Source organism: Acomys russatus, chromosome 5 (genome assembly GCF_903995435.1).
Source record: "Acomys russatus chromosome 5, mAcoRus1.1, whole genome shotgun sequence".
NCBI lineage: Eukaryota > Metazoa > Chordata > Mammalia > Rodentia > Muridae > Acomys > Acomys russatus.
Window position 1 is genome coordinate 31,564,548 of NC_067141.1, and position 21,386 is coordinate 31,585,933.

Genomic DNA, 21,386 nt, shown 5'->3' on the forward strand with positions numbered 1-21,386 from the left:
CTCCTCATACCAAGCTGGGCTTTGGAAGGACATCTTCAAGCTCAGGACTGCCATCTGTCTGCCCTCTCCAGCCCCTAGCAACTCACAGGGTCTGGGCTCCTGAGGTATAAAGCAAGGGGTTGATGCTAATAGGGCCATGGCATACAGTTGCACAGTTGCGTACTGAACAAATATCTGGCTGAGTGACAGCATGTGCTGGGAGCCAGGCTAGATTCTGCCTTGCAGGCGAGGAGCTCCAGTGCCCAGTTGACCCATCTTGCCACATTATTTGCTCACTGGGCACTGTGCTTAATCGGGTATCCCTGTAACAGACAACTTGTTCTCATTCTCCAAAAAGAAAAAAAAAGAAAAGAAAAAAAAAAGATGTGTCTTCCTCTGATTGCGTGGCTGGAGGGAAACCTAGCCTTTGCCATGAGCCCTCCACCCCGTGCTAGTGTCTAGTTGCCCATCTAGCCCCTCCATCTCTCTGGCATTCTTCCTGACCTGTCCCTATAGACCTCTCTCCTCTGAGGCCATCAGTGGGAGCAAAAAGTCCTGCTTTAAGCAATGTTCCCATTTTAGAGTGGCAGCCAGACCTAGGAAATTCAGTAACTGGACTGTCACCCCCACCTACCTTCTGCCCCCTCCCACCCGCACCCCAACCGGAGTGATCACTATCCTAGACAGCACAAGCTGAGGGGCATATTTCAACAGGGCGAGAAGCTGAGTATGGACGCACCTTCCTTACACTGTGACTCATATGCTCCAAGTCCCCTGACTCCGAATCCAGCCCTGAATCCTCTACCAAACACACCCTAGCTCGACACCTTTGCCCAGCACCACCCTGCCCCACAGTGACTGCAATACCATGCTGGTTCAGGGGTCTTTATTTCCTTAGTAAAGCAACTGGGGGAATCTTGTGGAACATAGGGAAAGCAGCTTGTCCCATCATGGCAAACCTGGGTGGATGGAGCAAAGATAAGGTCTGAGAGAGGACCTGAGGGCCGCTCTGAACACTCAACAGAAACAAAAGGCCTCCTGACTCCCATCCCTCAAGCCTTACTTAACCCAGGGCTTGGGAAGAGAGCTGGCCAATGATGCTGTCCCCCTGGGGAGTAGGTGCAAGAGGGTATCCTGTCCCCTTACCCTCCAGACTCAGCTGGGAGGCCCGTATCGGTTGCTATGAGGTGTGTCTCGATAGAAGGGGTCAACCGAAGTCAAGGTTCTGCAAGAAGAAAGGAAACTGATAGAAGGAAGGGTGACCAGGCCTGAGCCTGTCTCTGCCTCCCTCACCAAGATCCCAAGAACTAGCCAGGGCCAGGCAAGGACAGCCAAGCCACAGACATTCTCTGCCTGCCAACTGGAGCCTTTACCGTCCAAGCTGAGGTTTTGAAGAACTGAGCAGGAGTCACAGGAGGGGCGGGCTCACAGTTCATTCATCTTTAAACTCATTGCCCGCAGCCCTGCCACCATGGTGGAGGTGCAGGGGAAGGAGCCACTAGACAGAGCTGAGGGGACGAATTTGGGCGGGTAGGAGGCCAGAGGCCAGAGATCAAGACTAGGTGGAGGAGGCTGCAAAGTGAGGTAGGGGGGACAGGGCAGAGCTGAGGGGAACATAACTACCTTCCCACGTGAGGGTGCAGGTGCCGCAGCGTCTCCGTGGGGTTAGAGGTGGTGTCCATGCAGGTCACTGGCTCGTTGAGGGCGTAGCCTCCTGTTTTCTGCGGCTGGATGCCACCTCGAGTCCAGCCTTCTCGGTCCAGCCCCTTGGGGATGCTCTCGTAGTACCTAGTATGGTGCCAGGGCTCTTGGCTACAGCGCACCTCTTTCTGAGGCCTGTCCCCCCACTTCACTACCAACAGATCTTGGCCCTTGGGGCTCTCCAGTCTTCTTGCCTCTGCCCATAAGTCTCCTCTGCCTGTCACAGCTGAGCCCTTGTCTACCAAGGACACTCACTCAGGAAGCCTGTCCCTGTTCCTGGAGCTGAGTAACTTTACCTCGTTCCAAATAGGTAGGAGAGGGAGGGGCTGCCTGACAAGCCAGAGACTTGGAATGAATACTTGGGTATTGGGGGCCAGTGCACGTGTGCTGGGAGAAAGCCTGGCTCTCCCCACTCTAGAACTCTGCCCCCGCCCCAAGACCACTTCCTATTGGAGTGTAATTCTAGCACTTGGGAGCAGAGACAGAGGGAACGATTGCCACAAGCGCCAGTCTAATCCACAGAGAAAGTGCCAGGCCAGCCAGGGCCATATAGCAAGACTGTCTCAAAAGAAGGGGGAGGAGGGCCAGAGAGAAGAGATGCCTCAGCCTTTAAGAGCATTGATTGCTCTTCCACAGGACCTGGGCTCAATTCCCAGCACCCACATGGCAGTTCATAACAGTCTATAACTCCAAGATCTGACACCCTCACACAGACACATACATATAGGCAAAAACACCAATGCACATAAAATAAAGATAAATAAAATATATTTTAAAAGATTTATTTATTTATTATTATGCATACAGTACTCTGCCTGCATGTACACCTCCGGGTCAGAAGAGGGCATCAGATCACATTATAGATGGTTGTGAGCCCCCATGTGGTTGCTGGGAATTGAACTCAGGACCTCTGGAAGAGCAGTCAGTGCTCTTAACCTCTGAGCCATCCCTCCAGCCCCAATAAAATATTTTTTAAAAAGAAAAAGGTATTATGTTTTCTTTTTGCTTCTCCTAAGTGTCCTTCCCACCCAGCCCTAGTCTCAGAAGCGGTTCCCATGACTCTTGGGAGCACTGAGCTTACCTGCTGAGGGAGCACTCAGCTTACCCAGCATGTGATGGATACAGTACCTTAGCAACTGATGTTCTTGTCGCAGTGCCCTGCATTAGTTACCCTGCCCAAGCCCACCAGCCTAGCCCTGGCATCTTGCTCTGCCTGTCTGGGTGAGAGCTCCTGTTGAGTTGATAGAGCCTGTTTCTCCTGAGCAAGGAACCCCCATAAGGCTTAATGTCACTTACTGTGGGGACAGCTTTTTAAGCAGTGACTGCCCTGGCTCTCTCACTCTTAAGCTGGGGCAGCTCAGAGCTCTGTGCCTTACAGCTGTTTAGAGTTTATGCCACAGGATAGCTGACCTTGTAACACCCCATCACCATCCTCTCTTCTGTTCGTGTAACTTCCACATGCCCCCCAAAGCCCGCTCTCCCAGTAAAGGGGCCATATATGATGGCCAGCTGAAGGTCTGTGTCTGGGGGAGTTCGGTGTGGGTCTTGGTTCTCCTTCCATGGTTATGCCCTTAGAACTTGCTGTCTAATTCATATTTAGTCTGTCAAATGGGTCTCGGCTTTTAGTCAGGAAGGGAGCCTCACCCTTGGTTGTAGGTAGTCAGGTACCGTTGATCTCTGTCAGAATCATAGTTGCTCCGGACATAGCTGGGGTTGTTAAGAGTGAACCCTGTGGGCTCCTGCACAAGATGAAGATGGTGGAAGGTCAGGACTCAGGAGCATCGTTTGGGGTCAGGGATGGGTGAGACAGCCTTACCTTGTTCCCCACAGACTCCCTGCCAAGCAGGGCAACATTTGTCTGTTGCATCCGCTGGGGTGGCTGGTAAGGCCTGTGGCTCATGCTGGCTGGCTGTGGGTTTGGAGTAGGCATCTGTAGGGAGGAGAACCACAAGGCAAGAGGCTGGCTGGCTGGCTGAGGTCATATAATGGAGGAAGGATGGGCAGAGGTGCTTCTACCCCCTGCCAAGATATTCCATGTTTCAAAGTACATAGCTCCGTTCCAGCCCCCAGCTTTACACTCCATCTGTGACACCCTTCATCTATCTCTGCCTCTTCCCACTCTTTCCTGCTGGGCCCTTGTCACTCACTCTGGGGTTCAAGGTCCTTTCATTCACTCGGCTGTATCCTGTCTCCCAATCAGAGCCTCTGGCCAGCACAGGGAGGAATTCGCTTCCCTGGAAGGGTCAAAGCAGCTGTGAGTACCACCCTTTCTCAGTCCCAAGCCATGTGCATCTGTCCCCACAGGTGGCCCCAGCCCCCTCGTAACACAGAGCTTACCTGAGGATGACTTATAGGGAGGTAGTCCGACTTGGTGACACTCCGTCCCGGGTGGAGGACCTGGCGAGGGATGTACAGTGGGAAATCAGCCTAGCCTTGCCCCCTTGTCCTCAGTGGCTCCCACACCCTCTGATTCCAGGCCCCACTGTGTCAAGTATGCAGAAGAGCTCTGTATAGATAGATGTGGCTGGGCTGACTGAGGAATAGGTAGAATCTGGGTGGAATGAGCAAGCCCATGGTCCTGAATGGGAGCCAGCAGGGGAGGTTCCCAGCTGGGCCCTGCCCCTTTATGTACGTGGACCTCAGCATTCTCATCTATAAAGCAGGGCTCTTAACCATGGTAGTGGCGTTCTCTCATGCTCTTTCATTCCATACTTGACTGGAGGGCTTTGTGTCAGAAGTTTAAAAAGTAACTACAGCCCCCCAGTGTTGAGAATTTTGATGCTCCTGAGATGGCACTTACAGGGTCCCCGGGAAGTGCCTGTGAGGGTGCCTGGAAGGCAATGGGATTCTTGGTGGATTCTTCGGTGAAGCCAGACTCTTCTTTGGAACCAATTGTCTTCTTGTGCAAGAGATCTGCAAAAGGCACAGTCCTCTGTGCTTAACGGGGCCACTTAAGTATCCCAACAGGAGAGGAACGGGCTCAGGGCTCTCGGCCAGCCCAGCAGAGGGATGAGTGGAAACCAACAGGCCAGGAGTGGCTGTGGTGAGGCCCAAGGGAACCTGCTACAGCTGCAGGACAGGGCACTGAAGTCGTCAGCCCAAAGACACAGCTCCTTCAAGCCACCTGTTTGTCTGTCCTCCTTCCTCTCCTTGGTGGCTTCTGAGAACTGTACTAGCTCCAGCTCCCCAGGACTTTCTCCTAGGGAACGGAGAAGGGGAAGCTAGGAGGGCCTACCTGGATGGTTCGGAGTCTCCTTGATATACTTGGAATTGTACTCAGACGTCATGAAGCGTGGGCCCTGGAACATACAAGGCAAAGACAACAGGAGCACAGTGGGCCAGGGTGGAAGGCAGGCATCCCAGGAGGGTGGTGGGAGCTCTTTGGATGTGTGAACTCCCAGGTAGCCTGGAGGGAGGAGACTAGCACAACACCCCAGCAGACATCTAATATGCCCTATGAGGCATGGCAGTGCTCCAAATGCCTCAGTGAAAATTCCAACTCATACACACAGTGCCGAGTTCCTGGAAATACTGCTAAGGAACCCAGACAGAATCGAGGGGCCACGGTGAAGGGGGAAAGAAAACACAGAGAAGCTTGGTCATGGGACACACGGGACAGGCAGGATGTGGTGAGCACTTCGAGAACTATCAAATTGAACATGCCTTGCTCTCTGCAATTTCAGGGCCCAAGCCCACACACAATAGCTCCCTGAGAGAGAAATGACAGGTTCCGGCAGGGAGAGGAGGTGGGTGTGGCCCTTCCCATCCCAACCCTAGCAGACACCCACTCACATAGTGCGAGTTCTCCCACTCCATAGAGCCCTTGTCCTGACGCTGGTGGAGCAGAGGAACCTCCTTGGGCTCTAGTCCTGTGATGGTCTGAGGCCCATGATCCTGGGTGTCGAAGTGGACCTTCCTGACCTGGAGGAGTGACGGCGCAAGTGATCATCCCAGCAGGCGAGAGAACGCCAATCACTTTCTACCCTCCACTCCTACAGAGAGCCTTTGTGGCAGTCTGTGTGGCTCTATTACAGTGACGTCAGAGGGGTCTCTCCTGTATCAAAGCTGGCAACACCTTGTTCATAGCGACTTTCATACTCTGACAGCGGCCCATGGGGACTTTGGGTCCTCAGGCTGCGGCAGGCACTCAACTCCTTGCTGGGCCCCTCAACCAGAAACTTCTGCCTCAGGGCCTCTGTACTCCCAGCTGACTGCCTGGAACACACATCCCTTAGGCAGCTATGGCTAGAAAAATGTTACCCTCTTGAACCTTGCATCTACATCTCTCCTTCTCCCATGTTATATTTTCCTTTACTCTTACCCCTTCCCCCCCCCAAAAAAAATTTTACATTTTAAAAGATTTGTTAGCTGGGCAGTAGTGGTGCATGCCTTTAATCCCAACACTTGTAAGGCAAAAGCAGGCCGATCTCTATGAGTACAAGGCCAGCCTGGTCTACAGAGCTAGTCCCAGGAAAGCCAGGCCTACACAGAGAAACCTCTATCAAAAAAAGAAAGAAAGAAAGATAGGCTGGAGAGATGGCTTAGAGGTTAAGAGCACTGGCTGTTCTTGTAAAGGACCCAGGTTCAATTCCCAGCACCCACATGGCAGCTCACAACTGTCTGTACTTCCAGCTAAAATAAATAAATTAATTAAAAAAGAAAAGAAAAGAAATGAGAAAAAAGACTTGTTAGCATTTTATGTGTCTGTGCTTGTATGTGCCACATGTAGACAGTTGTGCACAGAGACCAGATGAGGGCATCGGATACCCTGCAGCTGGGTTTCAGGCAGTTGTGTCTCCTGATGTGGGTGTTAGGAATGGACCTTGCTTTCCCTGAAAGAACAGCAAATATCTGGGCCATATCTCCTGTTATCCTCATCATCATTATGCAAACTGAGACACGGGGTGTCATATAGCCCAGGCTGGCCTTAAACTTAATGTGTAGCTAAGGATGACTTTGAACTTCTTCTTCTCCTTCTTCTCCTTCTTCTCCTTCTTCTCCTTCTTCTTCTTCTTCTTCTTTGGTTTTGGTTTTTCAAGACAGGGTTTCTCTGTGTAGCCTTGGCTGTCCTGGACTCACTTTGTAGACCAGGCTGGCTGGCCTCGAACTCACAGAGATCCAATTGCCTCTGCCTCCCATGTGCTGGAATTACAGGCGTGTGCCACCACGCCCCACTGCTTTTGAATATTTTATCCAGTTGCCTCCCTCTGCCTAGTGCTGGGATTACAGGTATGTAACACTATGCCTGATTTATGTAGCACTAGGGGATAGAACCCAGAGCCTCATGAATGTTAGCCAAGCCCCTTACCAACTGGTCTACAGCCCAAGCACACTCCCTCCAAATTTAAAATGTATTCCGAGCAGATTGGTTGAGTGAATGTCTACCTGTCTTTGCGACCATGGCAGTGATTTGAACGGAAGTAACAATGATGGCAGAAGCGAAGAAACTGGGGTGACTATGACAGTGACTGTGAGGTGGTAAGGGTGGTGGCAAAGGGCTTGAACATATGAGTAGGATACTGACATCTGTGACGATGGAGTAGGGGTGAGGGTGGTGGCTGGGCTGTAAGAATAGATGCAGAGGGGAGGGATAGTGGGGAGACTTTGGCTCCTCCATGCTATGTCATCTCAGCTTTGTGCAGTAGTTGAGGTGCTGGTTCCCGTTTGTTAGGAGGAGCCCACCCTCCCTGCCTTCTTGTACACATCCCTGGCTCACCTCCCATCCCCAGCATGGACCCACCACTGACCTCCTTAGAAAGCGGCCCAGTGTTGAGCTTCTCTCGCCCATAGGCAGAGGTGGTCTGGTACAGGTTCCAGGGCAGGGGCTGCTTGCCGTCAGGCACTTCTAGGGGACGGTAGCTCTGAGTGGCCACAGACTTGGAAGTGTCACGGATTTGTTCCCTAAGTGTTGGGAGAAAGCAAGAGATAGGACCTCCAGGTCCACCTGCTTTGTTCTTGGGCTGAGGGCGGCATTACTCATTTCCCAGAATCCTCCATCTCTCCCATCCCTCTCGCAAATGTTTCAAGAGTCCACTGGCCACAGGGCCCAAACTGGGCAGCATTCTCAGAGCCACTCAGGCCTTGCCTTGGAGCCTGGGACAATGGTATCCCTGATAGCTAAGATCCAGCAGGACAGAGGAGGGTGGAAAGGAGTAATGGGGACTGTACCCCATGGCAGGATTGTCCACGGTGTCCAGTTGGGGTTGGTAGGAGACCAGGGGCCGATAGTTGGATTTGTAGCCTGTGCCTACATGGCTCCCCATGCGGGGCTTGAACTCCTCCCGACCTGCCATGGGGGAAAAAGGGAGACAGGACCAAAGGTCATCAGGAGGGATAACGAGTGGCTTCCTAAGCAGGGCCAGCCATCCCCCAGGGCCCAGGGCCACTAATCCAGGGGACACCCAACAACCCAGGTGATAGGAGCTGTGTAGGCCTGGCCCTTCAGAGGATGATGAAGGCAGGAAACAGAGCCAATGGTGTGGGGACACGAGAACTGTGTGAAGACTCACTGCAGTGACAGGGCCAAGGGAAGGGGTAGCCAAATAAGGCCAGCTTGATAGTGTGAGCCTTTGGGCTCAGGGGACAGATCAGCTCTGTGTGGCAGGTCACTCTGTGCTAAGATTAACCTGGTCCCTCTTCCTACCCAGGATCCTGAAAGGGTGGGGGGGAGGGGGTGTCCTCACCATAGGCTGTGCAGTAGCTGGTAGCATAAAACTTCAGGGGGTCAGAACAGCCACCGGAACTCATCTTCACATAAGGAGAAGCAACCCCGAGGGGGAGTTTTCCCATCATGATGCTGTGAGGCAGGGCCCCCTGGGCCTGAAAAGAAACCCAGGAGACCGCGGCGGTGACAATTGCCTCTCATAGATCCGAGTCCTTCTCTGTTCCCGTTTTCAGACACTTTATCCCAAGGCATAGGAAGAACCCACCTTCAACTCTCACACTCTAACACTGGCTGGTCTCATACCAGCTTTCGAATACCTCCATTTTAGAGCCAAGAAACTTGAGTGCCAAGAAATGAATTGAAGCTCTTAGCAAAGACACAGAGCTGGGATTGAGACCTGGGGTATCTGACTCCTAGTTCTCCGGTCTGACCTCCTCTATGTACATGAGCAGACGACCACTGAAATTTCTCTCCTGCGAGATGTGTCCCCACCCCTATCTATCTCTTCCTCAGTTCCTTCCCCATCCCCCTCCCTCCGTAAATTGACTGTGCTCTCCTGGGGCCCTAGGCTGTAGGCCCCACCCTCACCTGCCCTCTGCAGCTGGCTCTGAGGTCGGCAGAAGCCACAAGAGGCTGGAGCTGCTCAAGAGAAGCCTGCCCTCCTGAGGAGGAGACAGCCAAGCTAGAAGAAACAGTGTTGCTTAGCAACCAGCACTTAGCAACAGTGTCTCAAGCCTCTGAAGCCCTTCTCAAGCCATGGCCCACTGAGAGGCTGACCAGTCCAGGAAGGGAAGGACAGGCATGGCCGAGAGTTAGTCCTGCCTCCATGGCTCTGGCCCCAGCTGCCTGCACAAGACCATGAAGAGCCCTTTGTCTAACTGTTGTGAAATAAAAGACAATCCTGAGCCCCGTGGTGGCCTACACCTTCAATCCTAGCACTCGGGAGGCAGGAGGCAGAGGCAGGTGGATCACTGTAAGTTCCAGGCCAACCTGGTCTACAAAGCAAGTCCAGGACAGCCAAGCCAAGGATACACAGAGAAACTCTGTCTCAAAAAGCCAAAAGACAAACAAACAGAGACAATCCTGGACAATCCTCCCACTTGCAGTTTCCACTTCTCACCAGACACTTTACATCCTTTATCTCCATCCTCCCAGGGGCTCTTCCGGGAGTCTGTTATTATCCTCTCTTTGCTGGAGAACAGGCAAAGCAGTTTGACCAGCCTGAGATCTCAAAATCAGAAAAATGAAAACCCAGTGGAGAGTCCACGTGGGTGGATTCTGATTCCACTCTTAGGCCGCTTGGTAAATTAATGTTTACTATGCTCTGCTCCAGCCAAATCTATGCTAAGCCCTTTTACACACATTACCTCTTACAATTTCTCAAACTCCCCCACGAGCTTGGGGCTCTTGGTGTATGGCCAATAACTGCAGTAGTGGTTAAAATCATGGCTCCAACCAGGCCTATTGGCTTTGATGAGATGTCTTTCCACTTTACAGCCTCACTTCTCATCTTAAGTGTTTGACATCTGGCAGAACATGTGGGCCCAGCACCTGATGAAAGGAAGTGGGCCACATTGGTACTTACCTGCAAGCTGTGGTCTAAATGCAGCAGTCGTCCCCCCCCCCCCCATCCCCACCAGCTCCACGGGGACTTCAGTAATAGCCTGGAAGCTTCAAGTTGATTTTCAGTTTTGTAAACATTGTGACAGTTGGATCTCCAGGGGTGGTGAAGAGCTCTGGTCAGTATCTGCCAATTGCTGGGGTACAAATTCTACCATCATGGCTGCTTTCAAACAGCCAGTGCAGTGTCCCAAATGGGGACTTTAAATAACTTAATTTTTTTTAACACAGCAGAGTTTAACAGCTAGCCTGTCAATTTTCTGCCTTCAGCCATCAAAAGTGTGTGAGCTTCTCTTCTGGGACAGGTGACCTGGGAAGAAAAAAGGGACATGGAGGGAAAGGGGCTACCCTTCCTAGGATACATGCATGCCACATTAGCCCTAACTGCATCAGGACTATGAGGACGTCATACTCCAACAAAGGAACCCTGGATTCAGAAGTGATCGTGGTCTAGGGGGTGCTTCAAGAGCCTCATCCTCCAAAGTCATGACTCTGCTCAGATGTCAGGGGCTACCAGGACAGAGCGGTGAATGCACTCAGCCTTGCTCGCAGCTCACCAACAGAGAGGCTCACGGGCACTCCACACACAAAACATGGAAAGACTGAGACTGCTACTGGTGGGGCTCACTCAAGGCAAAGGCAGAGGGCAGCGTTCCTCTAGGCAACCCTGGAGAAGAGGTCTCAGTCTGCGCTCAGATTCTGAAGCCGGGTGACACGGACAATGGTTCTGCCACTGAATGCACTTGGCACAGGCTATATGTGCCTTAACAGCCCAGGAAGGGGACATGGAGACAATAATGGCAACTGCTGTAAAGTACTTAGCCAAGCACCAGTAGACCAAGGCCATCAACTGGATTATAAGAAAGCCCTGGAGAGAGGTGCCATCTGCGTGTGCATGTGCGTGAGTGTGTGTGAGTGCAAATGCATGCATGCATGCATGTATGTATGTATGTATGTGTGTGTGTGTATGTGTGTATGTATGTATATGGGTGTATGCATACATGCACATTGTATGCACCTGCATGTCACAGGGCAGCCTCAGTGTATGACCTCAGGCCCAGTCCCAGTTTCTTTTCCTGTTGCTGGGATGAAATACTCTGAAAAAAGCAACTTAAGGGAGAAAGGGTTCAGGCTCACAGTTCAAAGTACAGCCCAGCATGAGTTGAGAGATAAGTCAGAGTAACAGGAGCCTCAAGTATCTGGTCTCATCAGATACAATCAAACAGCATGCAGCAGGGTCAGAGAAGTGGTTCAGTGGTTCAGGGCCCTTTCTGCTCCTGAAGGAAATAGCACCTTCAGATGACTCACAATCATCTGTAATTTCAGCTCTAGGAAATCCTACACCCGCTAAGAAAACAGCTAACATATACATTCTACTGTTTGGGTAGCTTTCTCCATTTTATACATTTATTTCTCCATTTATAACAGTTCTCAAGGTTACCCTCCCTGATTAGGGAATGGTCCTGTTCACAGTTTAAATAGATCATCCCACATCAATTAATCCAGGGGCAGAGGCAGGGGGACCTCTGTGAGTTTGAAGCCCTATCTATATACCAACTTCCTGGACAGCCAGGCCTGCAGGGAGAGCCCTTGTATTAAAAACCAAATGAAACAAAAGAATCCGCCCAGAAGCACACCCTGGGGCCCATCTCCAGTAAATTCTATGTCCTGTCAAGTTGACAACGAACGTTAACCATTGTAGGCTCCTTCCACATGTTTCTGAGACCCGGTCTCTCGTTGGTCTGGAACTTTTTGCCACATAAGTCATGCTGTCTGGTCCCTAAGCTTCCAGAAGTCTGCCTTTCTCTGTCTCCCGTCCTGCCATGACTGGAATTGCAAGTCCGTTCCTCCACACATAGGTAGGTCGCTAGAGATCAAACTCGGGTTCTTGATTGAAGGCAAGTGCTTTACCTACTGAGCCAACTCCCATTTACAAAGGCTTGGGCCAAACATCTAAGACAGGAATTCCACCGGATCTTAGATGAGGTCATGGGATGGGGTGAAAGAAAGACCTACTCGGAGACTAAGTTCAAAACGGCCTCCTCTGTAGGACTCCTCTGAGCCCGTTTCTGTGCCTGCATGCCAAGACGATGTCTGACCTCATAACCATGTCTGGCATTCTGCACAGGCAGAGGGAAAGAGGATGCTCCACCAGGGAGGTAATGGCAGATATGAAGTGGCCTTCACCTGGGTTCTGGGACAGATTCTGTGTTGCTGGATCCTGTATAGAGAAGAAAGGTAGGAGGAAAGTTCCAGGTAGCCCCTTAGGGCACCTTGGGCTTCTGGAGCTGACAAAAGTGGCTGCCTGGGGCTTGTTACGCCAGGTTGCAGCAGACCTGTTTTCTGTTGTGTGGCGACATCTAGTGGTTGTAATGCAGAACCTCACGTGAGGACGTTAATAGAGCTGGGAGTCCTTGGAGGAGCTTGCAAAGTGGACAATGGCTAGAGCCTCCTGGTTCATCTATGCACCCCGGCAAACCCACTCTTCAGAGCCAACTGAACAGGCCTGGCTTTCATGAGGAGATGAAGCCTAAGAGATGCCTACAATAGATGAAGGTCCTTGTTGTAGCCAAGTTGCATGACTTGGACCTCTCATCCTTGTCCCTAGGTTTTTCTACCTGTAACCGGAAGCTGACTAACAACCAATCCCTCCCATCTAGGTTGAAAACCCAGGACCCACATCACCCACACTTTCTCCCCATAGTTGCTAATACTCATTAACTCCTACCTCTGCGCAGGGCATCAACCTGCGAATCATCTCCTGGCTTTTTACTTTTGAGGCAGGCCTCCATGTCTACTTGCGATGTAGCCACTGATGGCCTTGAATTGTGACCCTGCTGTCTCCACCTCTCAAGTGCATGGGTTACAGTACTCACTTTATACAGGGCCAGGGGCTGGACCCAGGGCTTTGTGTACACTAGGCAAGCACTTTACCGACTGAGTTACATTCCTAGGCCTCGCCTCTCTGCATCTCATCAATGTTTGCTCCAGCCCAACGGACCAGACAGGAAGAATTTGCTAATAAGCTTACTTTACAAATGGGGAGGCCAACTGCAGCCCCACAGGCAGGAAGAGGTGGACCCTGGATCCAAAGCCAGCTTTAACTTGGAAATCCATTCCCTTCCAGCCGTCGAGTACTCTGCAGAGTGCCGGAACCACGGCAGTGAGCTGCTGAAACCACTTGGTTTGACTTAATAATGGATTTTGCAAAGTAATGGCTGCCTCAAGGCAGGAGGAGGATGGCATCCCTCTCTCCTCTACATCTAACTCAGTTTAGATACTTATGCTCTGGGCTACAGGTCCCCATAAGAGAGTTAAATGGAGTGTGTAAGATGCCACATCATCAAGCACACATGGTTTGCCCCTGGTTAGTGCATCTTGATGTCTGAGCTTGATGCAGAGCTCTCAGGAAGAGGCAGGCCAGTAGGTCCCATCTTAATGGGAGGGTACCATCCAACTGGGGCACTCAAGCAAGAGCCTCACAGGCTGGCCGTCACAGAAGACTGACTTGGGATTTGCTGGGTACCAGTCGCCATCCCCATCGCTTCCCACACATTAGCACATCTAAACCTTACCACATGCAGTGGGAAGAATCAGATCCTCCAGTTCGTGGATGAAGGAGCTGAGGCACAGAGACACTGCCTGACTAATCTAGGCTCACACCGCTCCTCCGTAAAAGGAGCAGCTGCTACTGGAAGCAAGTTCACTTCCCTCCAAGGCCCTGCTGCCAAGCACTTTGAAAGCACCTTACAGATGTGTCAGGAACTCTCCAAGGTCTTCTCAAAAAATATCTTACTTTTGAAGACATGTTTTTAAAAAATCTGGTTGGTTGGTTGGTTGGTTGGTTGGTTTTTTGCTTTTTCTAGACAGAGTTTCTCTGTATAGCCCTGGCTGTCCTGGAACTTAAAACTTGATTTGTAGATTCACCTGCCTCTGCTTCCCAAGTACTGGCATTAAAAGTGTATGCCAGGAGCTGGGGAGATGGCTTGAGTTTAAGAACACTGGCTGCCCTCCAAGAGGACCCAGGTTTGGTTCCCAGCACCCACACGGAAGCTCACAACTGTCAGTAACTCCTGTTTCAGAGGATCCAAACCCCTCATACAGACATACACGCAGACAAAACACCAATGTATTTTTAAATTTATTTCTAAAAGTGTATGCCATCATGCCCAGCCTTAATCCTTTTCCTGTGGTGGGTGGTCTCTCACACCCAGCTCCTCCAATGCCCTGGGCAAACAATTCACAGAAGAAAAGCATCAATAGTGGGGAGAAGAGGGGTGTGGATGTAGCTCAGTTGGTAGAGTGCTTGCCTAGCATTCATGAGGCCCTCGGTTCGATCCCCAGCACTGGATAAAACTGGTGATGCCACCACACCTGTAGTCACTGCATTTAGGAGGTCAAGCAGGAGGCTCTTAAAAGGTCATCCTCTGCCACACAGTCAGTTCAAGGCCAGTTTAGGCTACATGAAATCTTAACTCAAAATAAATAAATAAATAAATAAATAAATAAATAAATAAATAGCACAAGCTTTGGGGCCTTGTGGACATGCTCTTGCATCCGAGATCTGTTACAGACTAGCCAAGGAGGCTTGTCCTAGTTATGACAGTGAGATGTGGCTGCTTCCTGGGCTGGAGGAAAGAGATCACACAGCCTCAGAGTGAAGGGAAGTCCAAGTAGTGCCTGCACGATGGACCCCAGTGAGTGGCGGGTGATGTTACTGTTTGGGTAGACAGGTCATGTGTCCAGAGATGTCAGTGGACAGCGCCATCTTTAGCTTCTCTGCACTCGGACCAGTGAGCCTGAGTGAGGCAGGAATGGCAGGAGAGGGCTTACCTTTCAAAACTGCTTTGAGAGGCTGGGGTGACAGGACAGTCGGTAGCATGTTTTCCAGAGCTTACATTTTTTTAAAGGAGGGGAGGAGTGCAGAGAGAGCTCGGTGCTTGTTGTTCTGGCAGAGGACCCAAGTTCAGATCCCAGTACTCTCATGAAGGTTCACAACCATCTCTACCCCAGTTCAAGGAGATATGATGCCATCTGACCTCCAAGGGCACCACAAACACATGCGTGACCAAACTTTTCCTGGGGAGACACAACATATATGTCTACTCACCCTGGATAAATAGCTCATGACAGACCAAAGTACCTACCACCAAAGTCCAACTTAGTGAACCAATGAATTTTATTGGGGTTGCTTACAGGAATATGGGCAAGGGGTTATACAGGAACAGAAATGACTCAAAGACAACTGCATCACCAAAGCCCACCCCAGCATGGATGACAGCTCACAAAAGCTGGGAACCTGGAATATACTGCGCAGCCTGTAGGCAGCTCAATAAGTTGGAGAGTGTCCTTTCCAGGTGCCTCAGTTGGTCTAAACCTCTTCCAGGCAGCTTGGGTGGTTTCTGCTTCTTCCAGGAACCTGGTCTGGTCTCAAAGTCTTGTTTTGCAGCTTGCCTCATTTGAGAGTCTTTGCAGCTTAACTTGTCTGAGAGGGGCTCTCAACTCTTGTAGTTGGAGGAGAGAGACCTAGTGAATCTGGTCGGTTTCAAGGACTTCCTAAAGTTATTTTGAGTCCTTTAACCATCCTACCTAAGGATCTTCCCTAGAGGATGAAATGTTTGAATCTCAGAGGAAACTGTTACAAAATAGGTACATACGTGCGTGCGCACACACGCAAGCAAGCAAACAAGCAAAAAGACACACCTTAAAAAAAAAAGCCAGGTGTGGTGACATGTGCCTGTAATCCAACTTCTTGGAAGACAGAGATAAGAGGATGATAGCTTACTAGTCAGCTGACCCAGCCTACTTGGAAAATTTCAAGGCAGGGAAACATCCTGTCTTAAAACACAAGGCCAATTGTGGAAACAGCTCAGTCGGGAAAGTGCTTATCATGAAAGCATGAGGACCTGAGCTTGTCTCCCTTAACACACACACAAAAAGGTTGGAGGCAGCAGCCCATGCCTGTGGTTCCAGCCCTGAGACAGGAGGACGGATCCATGGTGCTCACTGCCCATCCAATCTAGTTGAGCTGTGAGTTCCAAGTTCAGTGAGAGACTCCATCTAAAAGATATAGGTGCATAGTGATGGAGGAAGATACCTGACATCGACCCCTGACCTTCACACGCATGCACACCCAAACACGTACACACCGACATGTAAAAACGATTTAAAAAACACAGTGGACAATGTCTAAGCAATGACAGTTGGGGCTGTCCTCTGACTTCCACATGCAAATGCAAATGTCCACACACACACACACATACACACACACACACACACACACTTCAGGGACTCTGTTCATGGACTGTCATCCCTGGGAAGTGAAATGCTGTCTTTCCCCAGCTCCTTTCCTCTTAAAGATACCGGCTCCCAGGATGGGTGGGAGGTCTGTCCTCTTAACTCTTGTTTCCCTCTTCGGCCACCATGAACGTTTCCTGGAAGGACTCTACAGTGCTGATTTGATGGCTGTTCTGGATCTGCTTGTTCTGTTCTCTCACTGTCTCCTCTGGGTAAACGTGTTGATCTTGCACAAGACTTAAATATTTATGACTCCCTCAGAAGATGCAGCAAGATGGAAGAGCGAGCCGGAGCCAGCCTCACTCAGCCTCACACAGCAAGGGAGATTCTCTGCAGGCATCAGAAAGACAGACAGACATGCAGGGCAAAGGTAGAGGGAGAATCCTGCAAAGCCCAGGGATCTGGGCTCATAGCCCAAACCCCAGCCTTCCCTCCCTCGGCTGCATGGTGGAACCATGGAGAAATGATTCATAGTGGAGTGGAGGATCCAGAAAAGGCAGTGATAGAGTGCTGAGCACACGGAGTGCCAGACTGACAAGATTCAGTGAATAGGATGGGTATTACTATAGTCACAGCCTGCCTTACAGTAGGATTGGCTGGTGCCACTCCCATCTGAGGTCCCTGTGGAGGTATGAGGGTATGGGACCTGGCAAACGGAGCAGCCTGGTACTGTATTCCGGCAGCCTGCTGTGACTTGAATGTGTCCCCCAAAACCTACCTGTTGAAAACAACCCACAAATTCATGCATTTGGTAGTATAAAGATGTGGTCAGAGTTAGATGATGGTGGGCAGGTTGGGCTCATTCGTGGTTTTACATGAAGAGGAAGGGACCCCTGAACAGACACCCTTTCTAACAGGTCCTGACTTGTCCCTCTGTCCCTGGCTGACTAGTACAAAGGTCATCACCAGATGTTGGCACTCTGCTCTGGACTTCCCGGTCTTCAGAGCTGGAAATGAAATCCGCTTCTGTTTCTAATTGACCTAGCCGGTGGTATTCTGTGATAGCAGCAAAAATAACTAGCTAAAACAGCCTGAACCCACTACAGCATCCCTGTCTGTGACCTGTAGTACTCCACATGGACACATGGAGTGCTCTGCGGGAGGGAGGCCCAGGGCGGGGGCAATAAAGATGTCTCGCCAAGCCCATAGTCAGCCCTCAATGACACATAACACAAGCAAGAAGCAGACATGTGTTGCTAGGAGCCACCGAGTTCTGGGATCACTACACAACTCAAACCATCCTGACCTTTATGCGTTGTTATCTCCAAGACTGACTGACTGACTGACTAAGGAGTCCATGCATGTATAGGTTTATGTGTGAGGTTGCTCCTGGGCCACAGCATGCACTAGAGATCAAAGCCCTCGGGTGACAGCCCTTCACACTCACTTTGTTTGAGGCACAGTCTCCCCACTGTTTGTTGTTTGCACTTCTGCTTCAGACTCCTGGCTGGAGAGCTTCTCTGGGAGTTTCCTGTCTCCTCTCTCATGTTGCCTTACGCATTCTGAAGCTACAGAAACAGTGCCCTGAGCCCAGCTTTACACAGCTTCTGAGGACTTGAACTCAGGCCATAAGCTTTCCCAATAAGCACTTTTACCCACTGAGACATCTGGCCCAGAGGCCATAATTTTAACTTACTTGCTTTTATTTTATGGTGCTAGGGTTGGAGCCCAGGACCTTACAGGTAAGCTAGGCCTCCACTGAATTATATGTCTGTGATCAAGCATCATAATTTTTAAACACTTTCTTGCTATACTTTGCATGTTGAACATCCCCTCAATGGTTAGTGTGCTAAAGCGTTGGTCTCCACAGTGGTACTATTGGAAGATAGTATGGCCCTTTAAGAGGTGGAGCCTTGCAAGAGGTCCTTAAATCATAGGAAGCAAGTTCTTGATAAGGATATGGTGACTTTTGCTTCCTGGCCACCAAGTAAACAGTTCTCTGCCACACACTTCCTGCTATAGCCAGCTGACTCCCCCATCAGAGACCATAGGAATGGGTCTCTCCAGTCCTAGACCAGAACTTCTGAAAGGATGAACCAAACAACTTTTCGTAAGTTTGTTATCTCAGCTGTTTCATGAGGAGAATGGAAACCCACAAGCGGTTTACTTTAGAATAGGTTGCAGTAGTTTTTAGCAGCCGTATAAAATCTCCCTTCCCACAAGACACCCCTGCTCTCTCCCTGCCATAAAGACTGCAGCCCTGCTTCCCTGCTTTGTTTGGTGAGAGGAAAGCCATGTTTAAGATCTTGCATGCTACCAGCTACTGGAAGGATCGAGAGGCCAGTCTTGAGATCCAATGGGACCTCACTTGGCAGCTGCAGCAGCCACTAGAGACTGAGGTCTTGGGTGGTAGCCTGGCAGAAGAGAGAGTTAGCAGGATGCAGGCAGCAGGCCCCAAACAGCATTGTGGCGCACCCAATGGGAGACAGCTCCCTGCTGTACTAGGAGGTATAGACAAACCAGAGAGACACTATGGGCAAGCTGTGTGACATCTCATTGCCTCAGCTTCTCTAAGTGGAGATGGTAAGGGTACTCCTGTTTTTCTGTACAAGATATGAGGAGTGAGATGTGTTAGCGGCTCACTAGGGGCTGGAGTAGTGTCTGTTTCCTGAAGCAAGCCTGGAATCCAGAGTTGGCTTCTTTTAGCATCTCAGATCTTCAGAGGTCAGGGAGACAGGAAGCGTGTGGCCCTTGGCAAGAGCGACGGGCCTCATTCATTACAGCGCTCTCCCTGAGGAAGTGGAGGGCAGTGAGCTGCTTGGAAGGCTGGGGCTTCCTTCCTACCCTGACCACTGTAACTAGACAAGGAACATGCTCCTCATTCCAGCAGCCTTAGAGAGCCTCTTGATTCTCACTGCTGGGAACTTTACTTTGGGGCTCAAATCAGAGCCACTTATCTGTAGGCTTTTGCTTATCTGTGTTAAACAGAGTCTTATTGTGTAGCCCAGGCTGGCCTCCAGCTAGAAACCTTCCTGACTCAGGTCCCGAAACCCCGGCTTATAAACATGTACCACTGTGCCCTATTTATGCTAGAGGTGAAGCCTACAACCTCCAGTATGCTGAGCTACATGCACAGCTCTCTTTCAGTCCTGCCATCCATATATATATATATATTTTTTTTTTTTTTTTTTTAAATGTGCATGGGCATGTTGCCTGCATGTATACATGCATACCATCTGTAAGCCTCCTGCCCATGGAGTCCAGAAAAGGGTATCAGACTGCCATAGAATGAGTTGCAGGTGGTTCTAAGTTGCCATGTGGGTTCCCCTGCAAGAACAAGTACTCTTAACCTCTGAACCACCTCTCCAGGCCCTAGCCATCTCTTTTTTAATCAGTCGATCAACCCATGAAGTTCTGTGTTATGTCTGTGGGTGCATGTGACACCCCATATGTAGAAAAGACAGATGACAACCTGTGGAAGTCAGCTCTCTTCTATCACCGTGTGGGTCTTGGGGATAGAACTCAGGTCATCAGGCTTGGCAGCATGTGCCTTTGCCTGCTGAGTCATTTCACTGACTCAACTGGTATTTTTTTTTTTTTCAGACAGGGTTTCTCTGTGTAGCCTTGGCTGACCTGGACTCACTTTGTAAACCAGGTTGGTCTTGAACTCACAGAGATCTGCCTGCCTCTGCCTCCCAACTGCTGGGATTAAAGGTGTGTGCCACCACCGTGTGGCACAACTGGTAATTTCTTAAGTAATTTAGGAATACCTTTTGTGTGCCAGATGATGAACCTGGCTCTATATAACTAAAGAGAACAAACCCAAACAACAAACAACAAAACAGATCTAGCCTTTGTTCTGTGATGCTTAAATCCAAAGAGGACATAGGCTTTGGTTAGAGAATCAGTAGATAGATTTAAATCTGAGAGACGAAGAGGGGTGTCTGTGAAGAACTGGCGCCTGCACTCAGAACTGAGGGAGGAGAGGGCTGGAAGAGGGAAGGGAGGGAAAAACCTGGGTAAGAGCCCCGTGGCAGGACACAGTCTCAACAAGCTGTCAGGTTTTAGGCACAACCTAGACGCTGAAGCACAGAAACGGAGAGGGACTGGTTCAAGGTTGAGGTATATAGCAGGCCACTAACACAGGCCTGGTTTAAGGTTGAGGTATATAGCAGGCCACTAACACAGGCCTGGTTTAAGGTTGAGGTATACAGCAGGCCACTAACACAGGTCTGGGATACCAACTACTGCAGAAGCCTAGGCACATGGATTGCAGATTCAAGGCCTGCCTGAGTTACAGAGCTCATGCCAGCTTGAACCTAGCAAGGCCAAGAAAAGAGGTATGACATATAATCTCTGTCCTACTCAGTTTTCTACCTCTGTTGTAATGTCTGGGATAGACAACTTCCAAGAAGGACAGGCATATTTGGCTAATAATTTTACAGGGCTCAGTCCTTGGCCATTGGACCCTGGATCTGTGGCAAGGTGGAAAGTGGACAGCATGTGGTGGCACACTCCTCACAGCAGCCAGGAAACCAAAAAAAAAAAAGAAAGAAAAAGAAAGGCAGGTACAGCATCCCAGTACTAATGTCCTTCCTCCTCCAAGGCTCCACCCTCCACCCATCCCAACTCCTCCAGTGTCTTAGCATCACAGACTAACACCCAGGCTTTAGCACGTGGGCTTTGGGGGACTACTCTCAACCAACCTCTGAGCCATCCCTCCAGCCCTTAGCCATTCCTTTTTAATCAATCAATAGATCGATTCATTTTCTGTATGTTCGTAGCAGCTGCAAGGAACTCTTGGGGGTCATCTTAAAGGATTTCCCTCCCCCTCCTCTCTTCCTTTTCTTCCTTTCCTTCACTCTCTCCCTCTTTCCTTCTGCTCAGTTGTTAAGGCATAGCAGAGGTGCCACATTAGCAGTCATCCCTGAGGCTGGAACTCAGAAATGTGGCTTGAAAGAGAATTACCTATATATAGGTGTTCAGGGCACCCTGGTGTGGATGAGGTTGCTACTGAGAGCGTCCAGAGAGAAGAGCTTAGCATCATTAAGGAACATCCTTTTCTATGACTTGGGCGTGACTCATAGAGGCAAAGGTGTGACTGGAGAAGCAGCAGGAAGCCCAAAGGAACTGCCAGATCATAAAGCCAAGGGCAGAGAATTCTCCTACTGGCCAGAAGCAATGG

At 50.3% G+C, this 21,386-nt stretch overlaps 1 protein-coding gene across 2 annotated transcripts; it reads right to left on the reverse strand.

Annotated features, from left to right (window-relative positions):
- Positions 1–848: 848 nt before the first annotated feature.
- Positions 849–9,945, reverse strand: Ppp1r32 (protein phosphatase 1 regulatory subunit 32). Of its 2 annotated transcripts, none has more exons than XM_051147065.1 (14): positions 9,465–9,945; positions 8,364–8,499; positions 7,849–7,966; positions 7,428–7,581; positions 5,473–5,601; positions 4,916–4,979; positions 4,481–4,593; positions 4,018–4,077; positions 3,828–3,914; positions 3,497–3,610; positions 3,325–3,419; positions 1,603–1,767; positions 1,126–1,204; positions 849–938 (listed from the first exon to the last, which is right to left on the reverse strand). In XM_051147065.1, exons 1-13 carry the CDS (start codon positions 9,489–9,491, stop codon positions 1,135–1,137), a joined length of 1,332 nt encoding a protein of 443 aa, XP_051003022.1. In that variant the 5' UTR covers positions 9,492–9,945; the 3' UTR covers positions 849–938; positions 1,126–1,134. The 2 variants fall into 2 exon arrangements, with proteins under 2 accessions (XP_051003022.1, XP_051003023.1); XM_051147066.1 differs by lacking the exon at positions 9,465–9,945 and adding an exon at positions 8,933–9,049.
- Between the last annotated feature and the right edge of the window lie 11,441 nt (positions 9,946–21,386).

Excerpts from the sequence above, each read along its gene's own strand:
- Ppp1r32 (XM_051147065.1), bottom strand. The coding sequence starts at position 9,491 with ATGGAGATAAAGGATGTAAAGTGTCTG. Across the intron at positions 8,500-9,464 it reads TAAAGGATGTAAAGTGTCTG|GCCCAGGGGGCCCTGCCTCA; the intron begins GTGAGAAGTGGA and ends GTTTCTTTTCAG. Across the intron at positions 7,582-7,848 it reads GTGGACAATCCTGCCATGGG|GGAACAAATCCGTGACACTT; the intron begins GTACAGTCCCCA and ends CCCAACACTTAG.